General features: G+C 41.9%; 1 protein-coding gene across 12 annotated transcripts in view; it reads right to left on the bottom strand.

The window, feature by feature from the left end:
• Positions 1-18,261, bottom strand: part of DTNB (dystrobrevin beta) — a 208,887-nt gene that overhangs the window by 134,571 nt on the left and 56,055 nt on the right. For all 12 annotated transcript variants that reach the window (XM_077774220.1, XM_077774219.1, XM_077774217.1 and 9 more), the window contains exon 7: positions 16,887-17,053. In XM_077774220.1, coding sequence (XP_077630346.1) covers positions 16,887-17,053 — 167 coding nt within the window. The remainder of the gene's footprint in view (positions 1-16,886; positions 17,054-18,261) is intronic.

Raw genomic sequence — 18,261 nt, 5'->3', positions numbered from 1 at the left:
CTCCCAACTAATGCTCAGAGCAACAGCATCACAGTCTGCCTTGGACACTATCTGGGGCTGATTCCAGCACAATCTTTGTCATGAGGTTATCACACCATGCTTGTTTCACAAGAAATCCAAGACTCTCACTTAGATTCTCATTCCTATAAGGCTCAGAAATACCATCACGTGACCTCGCCTCTCACTAATCCTCACTCTCAAATCCTTCTACTTGTCTTCGTGGTACCCATCCCCAAAATCCCTTCTCTGGCAGAGAATCCTCTTCTGAGTCTTACTTCACCTTCTTGCCCTGGGAGGAAACCTGGTTTTCCCTGAGGGGTCAACTCCCCCACCCCTAACCCCCCCGCAACCATTCAAGACGCAGTGGCTTTCTCTCTCCCACTCTCACACTGGATCTCCAGCTGTGGATTCGTGCTCCTAGAGCCTCACTGCCACTCCCACATCATTTTCCCTTTTCCTTAAAACCCCAGTTTTGAATGTCACATCATCAGACTAAAACACTAAATATCCCTCTGTAGTGGAGTCCAACATTACAATGGCCACAATTCTTGTTGAGTTCAACATCCACATAGAGTTGACCCTTCCCATATACAGGGGGTTGAATGGTGGCCCCAAATGATTAAGTCCACCACCCTGATCTCCGGAACCTGAGAATATTACTCTACATGACAAAAGAGTGAATACTACTTCCTATGGCAAAATGCAATTAAGTTAAGGATTTTGTGACTAAAGAGCCTATCCTGGATTATCTGGGTGGACCCGTATGCAATTACCTGTATCCTCATAAAATAGACACAAAGGAAAAGAGAAAGAAGGAGAGGAAATGTGACCAATGAGGCCATGACTGCAGTGATGCAGCCACAAATCAAGAAAAGCCAACAGCCACCAAAAGTGAGAAGAGACAAAGAATGGTGTGATGGTTAGTTTCATGCCAACTTGCTTGGCTACAGGGTCTCACCCAGATATTGGGTCAGACATTATTTTGAGTGTTCCTGTGAGGGTGTCTTTAGATGGGATTAACGTAGACTCCCCTTCCTGCTGTAAGTGGGCTTCATCCAATCAGTGTGAAGAGCTGAATAGAACAAGGAGGCTGGCCCTCACCCAAATAAAAGAGTATTCCTCTGGCCAGTCTTTGAACTAGGCCACTGTCTTTTTCCTGCCTTCGGACTTGAATTTCCTGCTCTTCCTGGGTCTTGAGGCTGCCAGCCTTCAAACCCAGACAGGAACTACATTAACTACATTATCAGTTCTACTGGTTTTCAGGACTTCAGACCCAGACTGGCTCTCCATCATCGGCTCTCCTGGGTCTCCTGCTTGCTGACTCAGCCTGCACATCTAGAGGCTTGTCAGCCTCCATAATGGCGTGAACCAATTCCTTGTAATAAATCTTTATATGTAAATATATATGTAAATATATGTAATATACACATAGGTTCTGTTTCTCTGAAGAACTCTAATACAAATGGATTCTTCCCTCGAGTCTCCAGAGAGAGTGTGGCCCTCCTGACATCATGATTTCAAATTTGTGGTGTCCGGAACCATGACAGAACAAAGCCCTGCTTTACGCTGCCAAGTTTCTATATGTTCCGGCAGCTATAGGAAAGTTATACACTGGTCTTCCTTGAACTCACCTTCAACAACCTTTCCCTCACTCTACATCAGCCACCAGCCTCAGAGTCACATCCTGGAACATTTTATTGCCAACTGTACATCACCTAAAATCTCAATTTCAAGCACTCTATTTTCATACAAACTTCTGTCTAGCTCACTCCTTCCACAGTACTTCAATGCCAATAGGTCCATTACCACAATGAGCCTACCGCCTTCACATAGTTCCTTATCTAACCTCCGGCCTCATTTCTCCTTTAACCAAATTATACTCCATGGCTCATTATTATATTCATTTCTCTGCATACTCCCCAAACCCTCTTGCCAGCTCTCTTCCTCTGTCATACTCTCTGTCGAAACCCCAACTTTATCCAATCTGCTCCTTTACCTTCTACGCACTGGGGAAGTAAATACACAACTATGCTGACAGGTCTGACTTTGAATTTATAACCACCAACCTCAAGTTAGTCATTCCAATATCAATTTAAATGTCACTTCTTCAAAAAGGCTTCCCCTGATCAGGTTAAAAAAAAACAAAACAGCTTTACTGAGATATAATTTACATACCATAAAGTTCACCCTTTTAACATTAGAATTCAGTGGCTTTTAGTATACCAAAAGAGGTGTACAACCATAACTAATATGTCATTTCAGAACATCTTATTCACCCCAAAAAGAAATTCAATACTCACTGGCAGTCACATCCCATTCCTCCCTTTCCTCAGCTCTTGGCAACCACTTCTCTTTCTGTCTCTTTGTATTTGCCAATTCTGGACATTTCAGATAAATGGAATCCTACAATATGTGACATTTTGTGTCTGTCTTCTTTCACTTGGCATAGTTTCAAGGTTCATCTATGTTTTAGCATATATCAGTACTTCATTTCTTTTTATTGCCTAATAATATTCCATTATATTAACATCCATTTTATTTATCTGTTTATCAATGGACCAATATTTGGATTATCTCCACTTTTTAGCTATTTTGAATAATGTTGCTATGAATGTTCATATATAAGTGTTTGTGTGGACATGTATTTTCTCCCAAAGGACAATTCTCAGTTCTCACCTAGGAGTGCTGGACCACATCATAACTCTGTTTAACATTCTGAAAGAGGCACCTTGGTGGGCCAACAGGTTAAGCACCACCCAATTTCAGTTCACGTTCGTGATCTGTGAGTTTGAGCCCTACAGCGTCCGGCTCTGTGCTGACAGCTCAGAGCCTGGAGCCTGCTCTGGATTCTGTGTCTTCCTCTCCCTCTCGCTCCCCCACCCCCACCCCTCACACTCTGTCTCTCTAAAATAAATAAACATCAAAAAAATTTAAAAAACAAACAAACATTCTGAGGAACTACAAAACTGTTTTTCCCACATTGGAAAAATTTTACATTCTCATCAGCAGTGTGATGGGGTTCTTGTTTCTTCATATTCTCGTTAACATTAGTTATTGTCAGTTTTTTCCTATTTTAACCATTGTAGTGGATACAAAGTGGCATGCCATGGTGGCTTTGATTAGATATTTTCCTAATGCATAATAAGGTTGAGGATCTTTTCATGTGTTTAGTGGCCATTTGTATATCTTCTTTGGAGAAATGTGTATTCAGATCCTTTACCCATTTCCTCCCCAAAGTTACCTTACTTTTTCTTCATCAGAAAACACATGACAGAAAATTGGCCATCTTACTTCAGTGGTGTTAAGTATATTGACGTCGTTGTGAAACACGTCTCCCAAACTTGTTCATCTTGCAAATCTGAAACTGATTACACAACAACTCTCATTCTTTCTTTCCCCCACCCCCAGCTCCTGGTAACCACCACTCTACTTTCCCTTTACCCATGTTTAAGTTGGGCTATTTGGTGGTTTTGTTGAGTTCTAAGAGTTCTTTATAATTCTGGATACAAGTCGCTTATCAGATAAATGATTTCAAGTATTTTCTCCTTTTCAGTGAATTGCCTTTTTACTTTCTTGCTGGTGTCTTTTGAAGCAGTAACTTTGTAATTTCGATAAAGTACAATTTATCTATTTTTCTTCAGTTGCTTGTGCTTTTAGTGTCAGTGTCACATCTAGGAAGATGCAGCATACCCCAACGTCATGAAAATCTATGCCCATGTTTTGTTCTAAGAGTCTCTGGTTTGAGCTCTTACATGTAGGTATCTAATCCATTTTGAGTTAATTTTTTATATGGTATAAGGTAGGAGTCTGGTTTCATTCTTTTGCGTGTGGATCTCCAACTGTCCCAGCACCATATTTTGAAAAGACTATTCTTCCCCTTCTGAATGGTCTTGTCACCCTAATTGAAAAATCTATCAACAATAAGTGTAAGAATTTATTTTTGGACTCTCAATAGGATTCTATTTGAATCTATCCCTCGTGCAAGTACTACACTGTCTTGATTACTGTTTTATTAATGATATAAGTTTTGAAGTCAGGAAGTGGGAGTCCTCCAACTGTGTTCTTCTTTTTCAAGATTGTTTTGGCTATTTTGGGCTCCTTGCATATCCATATGCATTTAAGACCGCTTATAGGGTTATGCAAAAAAAGCAGCTGAGATTTTTCATGGAAACTGCATTGAATCTGTAGATAATTTCAGGGAGTATTGTCATCTTAACAATATTGAGTCTTTCAATCTATAAATGTGTAGGTTTTTCTATTTACTTAAGCCATCTTTAATTACTTTCAATGATGTTTTATAGTTTTCTCTGTACATTTGCTATGCAGCAGGTACCTAAAAAGAATTCGTTAAGAGAGTTCCTGTCTACTGGCTTTTATTACCTCTGTGTAGTAAGAAAGGAGGTCATCCTTTGAGAGAGAGGGAAGAGTGGGGTTAGATGGTTTTATTCCTATACAACTTTAATTGACTATTGCCAAGAATGGAAAATAAGGTGATCAGAGCAATGTAACAGGATTACACTGTTGAGAATCAATACGAAGTTGGTGATCACAAATTTATGGTAATACTAGTCTGCCCTTTTATATGGCTTTCTCCATAAGTACTTAGGAAAAAGCAGATAGATTCAACTCATCCATGAATTTATTTGACAGAGATATGGACAAAAAGTCACTGGACAATGGAGTTTATGGTATTGGAAGGAAGTGCTATATCTAAAATGGTAAGGAGAAAAGAAAAACAAGAGGACTGAGAGAAAGCAGACAGGTCAGTGGAACAGAGGTTGGAAGGTCTTATGGATGGTCTTAGTGACAGCCGAACAGGTCGGCTGGAATGACAACAAGCATCAGCAAGAACAGAGTGTCTAAGTCAGTGGTTTTGAAGTGGAGCGGGTGGAGTTGGTGAAAGGGTCCAGGGTGAAAGTGAGGGCATGAATGTCTGAGGTGCAGCAGAGGAGAAGACAGTCAGAGTTGAGGAAGTCAAGACACTGTGTGGCCAGGGTCTTCAAAGGTTTGACTACACAGATACTGAAACCAGCCAAGAGGTGACCACAATTCTGGTACCAATCCATACAGGGGTGAAGGAAAATGACCAGAAAGTCAGGGGATAACTGCAAACAGGGAAGAAGAAGAAGGGGGTTGGAGTTAAAATGGCAGGAGCCTCGAGGCAGTATCCTGCTTATTGTTGTTGTTTGATCCAAGAGATGCAGGGTGTGATGGGCTACAAGTGGAAGGTGGAAAGCAAGGAAGAAGATAACCAGGATGAGTAGCAGGATATGCAGAAGTCTAAGGTGACGCTCAGCAACGCTTGTCCTCATCAAATCCTCTCCCCTTTGAGTGTCACTGGGACCTGTGAATATGATGAATCATTACCCCTTTGACTATGTTAAAGGGACGTTACCCTGATGAGTTTGATCTAATCAGATGAGCCCTTTAAAAGGAGCATTTTTCTGGCTAGTTGCAGAAACATATGTGCTCCAGTTGGCCTGGAAGAAAGGAAATGTCCGTTCTGTAAACTGAATATGGGGCCACATGGCAAGGAACTGAGATGGCCTCTGGGGAGAGTCATCCCTGGCTGGAAACTAGCAGGAAAATGGCAACCTCCATACCATGTCTGCAACAAAATGAACTCTGCCAACAACCAGTGAACCAAGAGGACCCCCCCCCCACCCCCCGACCGGATGATAACCACAGTCTCAGCTGACACCTTGAATTCTGCCCAGGAACACCTAGGGTAGAGAATCCAGTCATGTCATTGCCTGGACTCCCGAAATACAGAAACTAAAATAACAAATTTTTGTTTTAAGCTGCTAACTTTGTGGTAATTTATTATGCAGTAACAGGATACTACAACAGTGTCCATGAACAGTTTGTCCAGGAAATCCCAGCTTATGCATGTCAGCCCTGCGTAAAGAATAGTGCCCCCTTTCACTCTCAAGTAAGTCTGCTTTACATGATAAATTATACAGCCACCCTAACAACAATTTCACTTCCCAAACCCATAAAACTCACAGAGGTGGGAGAATAAATAGCCACCACCCAAAAGGGAGGCAGGAGAAGGGGAGCTTCTAGAGGACAGTCAACCTCGATTAAGTCAGGGGTGAGAAATGTTGCAAGAAGCAATAAAGTGAGGGCAGCTTGCTGAGGAAAGCAATTTTTTTTTTTGAGAGAAAGAGAGAGAGAGATTGAGAGAGAGAGAGAGAGAGAGAATGCACGCACAAGCAAGGGAGGGGCAGAGGGAGAGAAAGAGAATCCCAAGGAGGCTCCACACTCAGCATGGAGCCCAACTTGGGGCTCGATCTTATGACTGTGAGATCATGACCTGAGCTGAGGTCGAGTCAAACACCTGACCAACTGAGCCACCCAGGCACCCTAGGAGCAGCAGTTCTAAAGGTCCTTGAGGGGCACCTGGGTGGCTTAGTCGGTTGAGTGTCCAACTTTTGCTTTGGTCATGATCTCGCGGTTCGTGGGTTCGAGCCCCACGTTGGGCTCTGTGCTGACTGCCGGCTCGGAGCCTGGAGCCTGTTTCAGTCTGTGACTCCCTCTCTCTCTCTGACCCTCCCCTGCTCACGCTGTCTCTCTCTCTCTCCTAGAAATAAATAAAAACATTAAAAAAATAAAAATAAAAAAAAATAAAGGTCCTTGAGATGTGGAGGACTGTAAGAAGGATGGGGGTGGGGTGGGCAACAAATCCCCAACTGATCACAATGGGAATGGGGGTGTCCCGCAAAAGAGCAAGGCCAGACAGCTCCAATGGTGCTGGTGACTAATGACAACGAGGGGGGCGCCATGGTGGACATGGTTTCAGCAGCTCCTCTAGTGAGTGGGCATTTAGCCCCATACCCCACTCACAGACTTTGTTCAGAATGTCTTCATGTATTTGTCTTACCTCATGCTATAACTTGCCATGAGCAGGGATACTGCCCTGTGACTTTTAAAAAAAACAATCCTCCTAAAAAGGAACCTCCATGCACTGCTGGTGGGAGACGAGCCGGGGCAGCCACGGTGGAAAACGGGATACTGCCCTGTGACTTTTAAAAAAACAATCCTCCTAAAAAGGAACCTCCATGCACTGCTGGTGGGAGACGAGCTGGGGCAGCCACGGTGGAAAACAGTATGGATGTTCCACAACAAAATAAAAATAGAATTATTATATGATCCAGTAATTCAACTACTAGGTATTTACCCAAAAAAACAAAAAACTAATTCAAAAGGATAACATGCACCCTTATGTTTATTGTGCCATTATTTACAACAGTCAAATTTTAGAAGCAACCCAAGTGCCTATCAATAGATGAATGGATAAAGAATATGAGGTATACATATACAATGAAGTATCACTCAGCCATAACAAAGAATGAGGTTTGCCATTTGCAATAACATGGATGATGCTAGAGAGTATAATACTATGTGAAATAAGTCAGTCAGAGAAAGACAAATACTATATGATTTCACTCATATGTGGAATTTAAGAAACAAAATAAATGAACAAAGGGGAAAAAAAGAGACAAACCAAACAACAGATGCTTAACTATGGAGAACAAACTGGTGGTTACCTGAGGGGAGGTAGATGGGGGGATGGGTGAGATAGGTGAAGGGGATCTAGAGGGTACTTAAGACGATCACTGAGTAAGGTATAAAGTTTCTGAATCACTATATTGTATACCTGAAACTAATATAACACTCTCTGTTAACTGCACTTAAATTTTAAAATTAAAAAAAATTTTAAATCCTCCTGCCTAGTTTTTACACTATGTACAAAGGAATTATTTAATTATGATGTGACTATTTGAAACTGGGCAGAAGTGTACCAAGAGGCATACCTTTTTCTCACTGAATACATATTCTCTCAGAATTCAAGAGATGTGAGGAGAAGTGCACCAGTCACATGAAAACTAAATACCGCTTCTGACAAAGGTTCTGGTCTATGACAACAGAATATGCCGAGTGGTTAAGGTAAATTACTTAATATCGCTAATGTCCAAACAAGTGTACTAGACATATGTGTTTTGCCTGTTAATATTTATTTTTTAAAAAAGAAGCAATAATATTAACACATTGCTAAACAAATCCAAGTACTTCCTCATTTATAGATTCTGAAGAACAAGAGAAGTAACTTTGTTCAGAGGGGGAGTCTGCCCTCTGCTGGGAAGAAAGGTGAAATCTCCACATGTTCCATATTACGTAACTGCCTCTGAGGCACTCAACTAACAAATGGAAGCTGTGCTACAAGTGTATTTGGACAAACACACACACCTTCCTGCCAAGTGGAAATCAGTCAAATACTTCTTGGTAAAGTGAAGAGCAGGGTGAGCAGAGATCTGAATGTACGGCACAGGGAAGGGCAGGAAATGGCTTCTTTCTAGCCTTCCTTGTAAATCTAGAAAGGGTTACGAGTTTCGGTTTGGGAAAATGGAAAAGTTCCAGACAGATGGTGGTGCTGGTTGTACAATAATACGAACGCACTTAATGCCAGTGAAGTGGACACCTAAAAGAGATAAAGTGTAAATCTTATGTCATACAGATTTCACAGTAATTGAAAGAAAGTGGGAGATGAGAGACGAGGAGGAGGAGGAAAAGGAGCAGGCAGAGGGGGAGGGAAAGAAGGAGGGAAGGGTGCATAAAGTGAATCATAAAAGCATGTAGGCCTCAACCAAGGAAAACGAAGGTCAGGGCTAAGATCATTTAACGGTGATTAAAAACAACAACACTATATTTGAAATACTTTAAAAGAATCTTCCTCCAAATCTGAATCGTATAATAAGGGGAATAAAATCCCAGTAAATATTATGCATAGTTGTTTTAACAAATGCTCTTTTAAAAAGTATAACTTAGTAGAAAAACAGGATAGTCTCTCTGGCTGAATTAACCATTTAAACAGAAATCCTTGCTCAGGTCGTAAGGCTTTCTCCTGGGCAGCAGCCTGGATGCACGGCTGGATAGACTTGTTTGCGTGTCCTTCCAGCCATCCACATAACAGACACTTAGTAAGCATTGACTATAGGCCAGAAATTATTTCCAAACATCACTCACCACACCACACATGCTCCTTGNCTCTCCCTCCCCAGAGCTGGACTGGCCCTAGGGCCTTGATCCTGTAACCAAGAGAATTTGGCATAATGCGGCTGCATGACTTCCACAGCTCAGGCAGGAAAGGCCTGACAGATTTCACCCAGCACTCCCGGAACACTAGCTGTCTAGATGTTTCCTCTGGGGATGCTCTCTGAAAATACCCGCCACCATGCTTTGGAAACCACAGGCCATGTTCAGAGGCCACCCCGGTGGCTCCAATCTACAGTATGGCTGAGCACAGCCTTCTAACCATCCCAGGGCAGACAGTGGCCAAGCGAGTGAAGAAGCACCCCCACCCCCCGGTATCTCAGTCACCCAGCACAGACCTCAGAAGTCAGGGAGCAGGGACAACCCAGACCCCCGCCCTCTTCAAACTCCTGACACCAAACCCATGGCTGTAATAAAGTGGTTGTTTTATGCCACCAGTTTTGGAGTGGCTTATTTTGTAGCAAGTGAAATACTGTACACACAGGCCTCCTAATGGCAAGGTTACTTGAAATATGACCCAAGAAACTCAGAGAAGATGATGAATATATCCTTGCACACTGGAATATAAGAATCAATACTGATTACACGGCCCGCTGTCTTGTTTCCATGTGGAGGACCTTCTCTGGAGGATCCCACTAGGTCACTCTCTGCCCCTCCCTCCTCAGACCAGACTAGTTGGCTCTAGAGAAGGAATGAACATGCTAGCACAGCCTCTGTCCCTCCGTTGTTTGCTGGTATCTGCAACCTCTACAGAAAGTATACATTCTTCTCTGCTCCCAGAGCCACGAGCTTCCAGGCTCTGCTCCCTGCTGGGAAGGCTCACCTTGGGTTGGCTTATATCCAGTTCAGGGGCTACTGGCAAGTCTGTTACTTCCTCACAGTTAAAACCACCTTCTCAAACAGACTACCATGTGCCCAACTCCCAGCTGCAATTATGAGTGGGGAAAAGTGAACCGAGATTGAGTCTCCTAAAATCCTGCTAAGAACTGCTGTTAGGAAAAAGTCTTAGGGGGCACCTGGGGGGCTCAGGTAAGCATCCAATTCATGATTTCAGCTCAGGTCATGATCCTGGGGTCATGAGATCAAGCCCTGCATTGTGCTCTGCACTGAGCCACTGAGCATGGAGCCTGCTTGGGATTACTTCTGCCCCTCTCCCCTGCTTGAGCTTTATCAAGGAAGGAAGGAAGGAAGGAAGGAAGGAGAGGAAGGAAGGAAGGAGAGGAAGGAAGGAGAGGAAGGAAAGAAAGGAAGGAAGGAAGACAGAAGAGGAGAGGAGCGGAGAAGAGAGGAGAGGAGAGGGGAGAGGAGAGAAGAGAGGAGAAAATAAAAGAAAAAAAGAAAAGAAACAAATGTTAGGAATAGATATTTACCGACAGCTGCCTATACTCTCTGCCCTCTCCCTCTTGTACCCACTTGGGTCCAGTTTTGTCCCCACCACTCCACAGAAGCTGTCCTTGCAAGACCACCCCCACATTGTTAGATGAGGGCCCACTTCTCCATCTTCTCCCTTGATTGTCACAACATTGGACACAGAATCACTCCCTCCTCCTGAAAACACCCTTCACACAAATTCCAGAACACCACCCTCTTCTGGCTTTCACCCTGTGTCACTGTTCGCAGGTTCCTCCTCTTCTCCCAGATCACTTACTGATGATCCCTGAGAGCAGTTCTCACTCCTCTTCTCTTCTTTTTCTCCTCTATCTCCATTCACTCACTTGGTGGTACTTACTGTTAAGTCACATGGTTTTAAATATCAACCACTTGCCAATGACCCCCAAGCTGACATCTCTATCTCAGACTTCTTTCTTTGTGTCTAGACCCATAGGCAATGGCCTATTCAGCAACTCCATATGTCTAGTAAGCAACTTAAATCCAACGGAACTGAATTCCCGGAGTGAGCTCTCAATCCTAACATCTACATGTATTCCATCCACAGCTGTCTCATGTCAGCTGATGACAATTCCATCCTTCTAGCTGCTGAGGACAAAATCTTCACTGCCGTCTTCTCACAAGCCACATCCAACCCATTAGGCAGATTTATAAAGTAAATCCTAGTTCTACCCTTGTCACCACCTCCACTGCTACCATTCTACCGTTATCTTTTTTTCTTTTGTTTTGTTTTTGTTTTTTTCATTCTACCGTTATCTTGTTTCAATTACTGCAATCATCTCTCCCGAAATGGTCTTTCTGCTTCTATCCTTCCACTTGACTCCTTATATGTTATCCAGACTGATCATTTTGAAAGATAAATTAAGCCATGCCCTTCCTCTACTCAAAACTCTATAAAGATTCACATTCTGGGGTACATGGGTGGCTCAGTTGGTTGAGCATCCAACTATTATTTTTTAGGGTTTATTTACTTATTTTGAGAGAGAGAAAGAGAGAGGCAAAGAGAAAGGGAGAGAGAGAATCCCAGCAGTGTTTATGCTGTCAGCACAAAGCCCAACACAGGGCTCGATCTCATTAATAGTGAGATCATGACCTGAGCTGATATCAAGAGTCGGATGCTTAAGTGACTGAGCTACCCAGATGCCCAGAGCACCTGACTCTTGAATTTGGCTCCAGTCATAGCCTTGGGATCCTGGGATTGAGGCCTGTGTCAGGCTCTGTGCTGAGTGTGGAGCCTGCTTAGGATTCTCTCTCTCCCTCTCCCTCTCTGCCCCTGCCCTGTTCATGTTCTCTTTCCCTCTCTCCTAAAAAATGAAAGAAGGAAGGAAGGAAGGAAGGAAGGAAGGAAAGGAAGGAAGGAAGGAAGGAAGGAAGGAAGGAAAGGAAGGAAGGGAAGGAAGGGAAGGAAGGAAGGAAGAAAGACTCCTCATTCCACTAGAGTTAAGGTCAATATCCTTATTATGGTCAGCAAGGTCCCTGTGAGCTCTCTGTCCTCCCCCTGTTCACTCCATTCTGGCCACATAAACTTCTCTGCTGTTCCCTGAACTCAGATGCACTGCTCACAGGATTCATGCTGCAAATTTTTCCTCTTCTCCAGATGTTTATTATCAGACACCAAAGACTGTTCGAATCTCACTTTCTCAACAAGGCCTCTATGACCCTATCCTCTGGATTCTGCTCTCTGCTTTCTTGCTCATGTGCAAGTAAATTAGCAGAGGGGCTCTCATCCATCTACCAGGTACCCAGCCCCCTTTCATTTAAGGGCATCTGCCTCTACTAGTTTCTTTGAAGACCATTCCATGTGGCCAATGTCTAGTGGGAGGGTAAAGAGAGGATAAGACACACCTGCTTTAAACAGCCCTGACCCAGAAGTAACAGAGATCACCTGCAAACAAATCCCACTGGTGAGAACTAGTCATATGGCCCTGTCAAGGTGCAAGGAGGACGGGCCAGATCATCCAGGTACAGGCCCGGAAGAAAAGCAAAACATAGATATAGGTAAGTACTTCTGACCACAAAATATCTGTTTCCTCACTTTTCTTACAAATAAAACACATTCAAACCTCTCCAAAAAGAAAATGTGAAGTCCCATTCAGTCAGTGCATCTAAAGACAAGTCCAGGACATCTGGGTCTAGGAAAGTCTTCTTCATCAGGATCATGTGTGGCTCCAAATGATGGACCCTATGAATGGATCAGGCAGATTATCCACACCCACCTTCCCCAGGCCCAAAACACAATGGAGGAGCACAAGCACAAGGTTCTTCCTTATCGAATATCTTCCCTGGCAAAGTGGGCTCTGGCATGCTCTCCCTAGAGGCCGCACAGCCTCACAGCCCATCTCTTTCCACAGCAAGTTCTGGATCCTTAGAAAATAGTCTTACAATTCAAATAGGGACTTGTTAAGTGCAGGCTCCTGGTTCCTTTGCCAATATATGATTCCCTTAAAAACTCAGCAGGCTTTTAATCTATTTGTTTCCAGTCAGTTTCATGTGCCAGTAACTGCACACAAAGTCCTTTCCTGGACATAATTCTTAAGCCTGATTTATGTCTTTGCATCCATTCCTCTTGCTTTGAACTGACAGAAGCCACCTGGAGGCCATATGAAACCATAGGTCAGCAGTTTCCAACTTTGGCTGCATGATAGAATCACTTGAGGGAACTTTTGAAATCCATCTTATCTAGATTTTATGTACCTTTGACCCATTAAATCAGAAGCTATGTAGGTAAGAATAAGGCAATTCTGGTGAACAGCCAAGCCCTGATCTGATCTTTGCCATAGGACTAAGTCATTTTTCTTTGACTGAGAAGTTTCACTAGGCCTTTGTTGCTCAAAGCCTTTCTCAACTCTTACCTATTGCTCTCTAGGGTCTACCAGCAATCTGTTTTTCCCATCACTGCTCCAACTGTCAGAACTTTCTCTATTCCCTTTCATTTTTTGCTTGAAAACTAGACAATTCTTTCTTAAGCTCATCTCTTTCTTATAATACCTAACAAAAGACAAGTCAACACAAACTCACACTTCATTCCTTTCCAACATTTACCCAGAGCTCAGGTGGTGTGAAGTTGGCCTTCTATGCTATCAAGGATGACAAATTTACCCAAATGGTCATCACTGCAAAACATAGGTTTCTTGTCCTTCCTACCTCTAATATTGGTGTCCTCATTAGGGCTACCTGACTGCTAAGCCAATGACACAAATCTCAAGGTTTCGCTTTAACAGAACTCTACTTCCAGAACCAGCTACTATGGCCAAAACTAAAACCTCGTAGCTTAACACAAAGTTTCTCTCTTGCTCCTATCAAAGTCAAGCAGGTTAGCAGGATATTCTTTTCCACCCATCATTCAAGGACACAGTTCCTTTCATTTATGGTTTCATCTTCCTCTGGGTCCTAATGAAGTTCTCTCCTCTAAGCTTGCAGGGAGAACAGAAAAGGCCCTCAGCTGTTAATGGTCTTATTGTGGAGAGAAACATACTACTCTGTTCACATTCCACTGATCACTGCTATTTACATGGTTCTTCTTAGATACACGGAAGCTGAGAAATGTAGTCCAGATGTGTGCCCAGCAAACATGAGAAAAGAGCAGTGTCAGTGAGCACTAATGGTCTCCTCATACTCCTTAAAATTCAAGCTCCACAGGGCAGGAATCTTGGTCTGGTTTTATTCACAGATGTATCTAATATGCCTGTAATAGTATCAGGCACACACAGTAGGAGTTCAAATAATATCTTTTGAATGAATAATGAATACACAGAATGAATCACTATATGGCATTTTTTCTAAAATAAAGTCAGATGAATGGATTGATGAATAAAAGAATAATGAATTACATTGCATAGTTACTTAGACAAAGCATTAAACAAACTTTTGGAAAAATCAAAATAAACTTCCAAGCACCAATAGGCGTAAGCCTATCAAATCTACAATGCAAATTCATATACAAACTTATTAAATACACACTAAATGTATCCCTTGTGAACACAGAGAAATAATTATTCAAATACTAGTGTAAACACAATGGACAAATATCAAAGAAATTACTATTAAAGTGATTACACATCTTTTTGTTAGTGGAAACTTCTTTACCCACATGAGTCTCAAAATTCACTCAGATCCTCCTCAAAGAGCAAGGGTATTACATATACAGAGTTCTAATGCTGAAAATAAGTCACTCACTCACACACACACACACACACACACACACACACACACAGAGCTAAAAAACTACCAGGATGCATCAATCACACATAATGCACATACTCATCAAAATTCAGAAAAGATAGCAGCTTCAAATGATGCATGCCTACTGTACATGATTTTTCTTGAAATCTTAAGTCATTATAACAAAAACAAATAAAATTTAAAAAAACAAAGCTGAAATAAAAATAACAGCAAATGGGGATATGACTTACTACACAAAAGTGTTATGAGAATCAAGCAGAAATACAAGAAATCACCTGTGATTTCTGTACTATATGTATGCTTTAATGCAATGAAATAAATTCAACAGAGCATAGGACAAACTGCTTTGTAAACCATAAAAAGGTATTCAGTCACTTACCTTAAAAAAATGTAAAATTCCCATTCCTAAGAGGGTTATAAATTAGCTAAATGAGCAAGTTCAAACTAAGATGAACAAGCTCCTCATTCTCTCTCTTTTTTTGTAATTTTTTAAAACGTTTATATATTTTGAGGGAGGGAAAGAGAGACACAGTGCGAGTTGCGGGGGTGCAGAGAGAGAGGGAGACACAGAATCTGAAGCGGGCTCCAGGTGCTGAGCTGTCAGCACAGAGCCTGCTGCAGGGCTCCAACTCATGAACTGCAAGATCATGACCTGAGCCAAAGTTGGACGTCTAATTGACTGAGCCACCCAGGTGCCCCAAGTTTCTCATTCTCTACCCCAACATGTAGATGAGAATTGTCAAAAGAAACATCCCAATGAATCCACTCATTACAAAAGTAACAGAGCAAAAAGCTATCTCAGTGCTAAGAGTTAGACTCTAAACAAAAACCAGTGAGAAAAACATTAACAAATCATTTACCACCAAGGGACACTTATACTTTAAGAAAGAGAAAAGTAACAACTTGAAAATCTATAAAGTATCTCTAAATGAAAAGGAAGGAGACACTACATTGTATTTTTTTCCTTGGTTTGTTTAAAAATTTTTAAATAATCCCTCCTCAACCTAAAACAATATTAGAATTTACAACACAATAAAACCCAGGATAGGATGTTAAGTATAACTGAAAACCTAACTGATTTAAAAAAAAAAAAAAAAAAGTCTCTAACATGTCAGAGATGTAGGAAGTAAAGTGTCACATGCATTGAAATTTTTTTTTTAAATAAATCCCTGATATGAACTGACTTGCTTTGTTCTTGGTTGAGTTTTAAGAAGGCTAATTAGCAAAAAGGGAGAAAAAAGGAAAAAAACCCTGATTACTTGAAGCTTTCTAAACACTTAAAGTCCTGTAAGATGACCAAGGGTAAGAACCGAAATCCTGAATTATACTTATGACCCTCTATATTGTTTTACCCTTTAGCAAACCAACTAATCAACAAATGAAAACCAGAGGGAAAAGTTTTTAAAACAACTTTTTGGAAATAAAAGTATGGCATTTGTGGGGAGGGAGGGTCCCTGGGTGGCTCAGTCAGTTAAGTATCTGACTTCAGCTCAGGTCATGATCTCATAGTTCGTGAGTTCAAGCCCCACAGCGGGCTCTCTGCTGTCAGCACATGGCCTGCCCTGGATCCTCTGTCCCCTTCTTTCTCTGCTCCTCCCCCACTCATGTTCTCTTTCTTTCTGTCTGTCTCAAAAATAAACATTAAAAAAATATGGCATTTTTAAAACTCTGAAAATAAATTGAGAGAAGGGAAGAAAAATGATTGATGCTAACCTTGTTACGTGATTTATAAATGCTATAGGAAAATCACACATCAACCTCCACCCTCCACCCAAATATTGTTATTTAAAAGACTACTTTTCAAATAAGGACAATGACGTGACAACTGTAAAATACAGTATTTCCCCAACTTCAGAGAGACAAAATCTTAACCCCTTTATTTCATGCAGCTTTCTTTGCAACATTTAAACCCTACACACGTGAAGAAAATATGCTTTAAAAAGAGAACTTTCAACCTTACATAAAGCTCATAGAGTATGCTCTGGGGGAATTCCCCTGCACACTTTTAAAATCAGAAGACACTTTTCACTTACTTTTCCATTTCAACTGTAACAATATCTCCATGTCCTTGAACTTTAAAAATTCTGCTTTTAAAATGCAGTGATGAAGTACAACATACTTGCAACCCATCCTAAATGCTGGCACTAGGGTTTGATTACGCCACGTCCTTATTTGTTGGGCCTTGATCAGGAGACCGGCCTGGGGCTGTGACTGATGATAGGTTAACAGCTGGGGACACAGACTGAACACAAAGCAGTTACCCAAGAGGAATGCTCCTTCATCTGGTGCTGGTTGCTGTGAGGGCCACTGGCGTGGCCACGCCAAAAGCAGTTTTGGCAGAGCTGATAGTTGTGGCACTGCTGGCACCGGTACCGGAAACCCATCATACTCTCACAGCGGCAGTAGGAGCACTCGACGGGATGGAAGACTTGCGGGGAGCAGACAGCAGGGCAGGGGAGAAGCGGGGGCACAAGGGAGAGAAACGGTATTTTCATTTGGAGAGTAAAGTCAATACAATAGAAAACCAAATCTAATGTAAAAAGCAAAGACAAAAACAAAATTAAACCTGAAAATTCCAAATTGTCTCCTGGTTAACTGAACCAGCCATTTACTAGAATAAAGGGGGAAAGATAAGAAATGAGGAAAGTTTTTCAAGTTACAATATTACATTCCAGGGTGCCAGGGTAGCTTAGTCAGTTAAGCATCTGACTCTTGATAAAGGCTTAGTCTGTGATCTCGTGGTGATGACATTGAGCCCTCAGTCGGGCTCCACTCTGAGCATGGAGCCTGCTTGAGATGGTCTCTCTCCCTCTCTGGCCCTCCCCTGATCGTGTGCTGCACATGCTCTCTCTCTCTCTTTCAAAATAAATAAATAAACATTAAAGAATATTACATTTCAACCCACATTAGAAAATAACCAATTTCTTTAAAATGAGACTCAGGCTTCTCAAAATTCAGGTAAATATATAAGAAGAGAGAAGCCTTCAGACCAAAATTTATTTTTCAATCCTGTTGCTTTTTTAAGAGAGATATCATTGTCAGCTGTACAGATATTTGTTTGCTTTGCTAACACCTGGAATGACCTGTTACCAGGTCACTGTTACCTGAAAATGGTATTTTACACAGTACCTTCAACTGAAGGCCTTGAAATGCTGGCTGAATTAAATGCTACCACTTACCTGGGCACAAGCGGTTACTGGTAACAAAGTACACCTAGACATATTACCATGTTAGTTTTAGGTAAGAGTTCTAAGTAGCAGAACAGTAAAACAAAGCACTCTAGACCAACGAAGGGGCAGTGATTTCGAGGAAGGGAAACTCAGGGACCTGTCACCCTCTTCTCCACTCACCAGCACCTCGCTTATGAAAAACTACCAGGTAGCAGCCAGGATGCACAGAGACTGCTGGGATCTCTTGCAGCCTGAATGTCCAGCTCGCTGAGTGGGAAGTGGGCAATGCATAACTGCATATTACAGACAGTTGTTTACTCTTTTAAGTGTTGGTAACATAATTGTTCCCTCTGGTAATTCAATTCTGAACATAAGAAATGGAAGTCAATAGGAAAGGGGCATACAGTATTCAAATCTTCATTTGAATAACTTTCTAGCACAATGTATACAAATTCCAATCTTATCT

The sequence above is a fragment of the Crocuta crocuta genome, unplaced genomic scaffold, assembly GCF_008692635.1.
Source record: "Crocuta crocuta isolate KB4526 unplaced genomic scaffold, BGI_CrCroc_1.0 scaffold246, whole genome shotgun sequence".
Taxonomy (NCBI): domain Eukaryota; kingdom Metazoa; phylum Chordata; class Mammalia; order Carnivora; family Hyaenidae; genus Crocuta; species Crocuta crocuta.
Note: the sequence above shows the minus strand (reverse complement) of the source record. Positions and strands in the feature narration are given on the sequence as shown.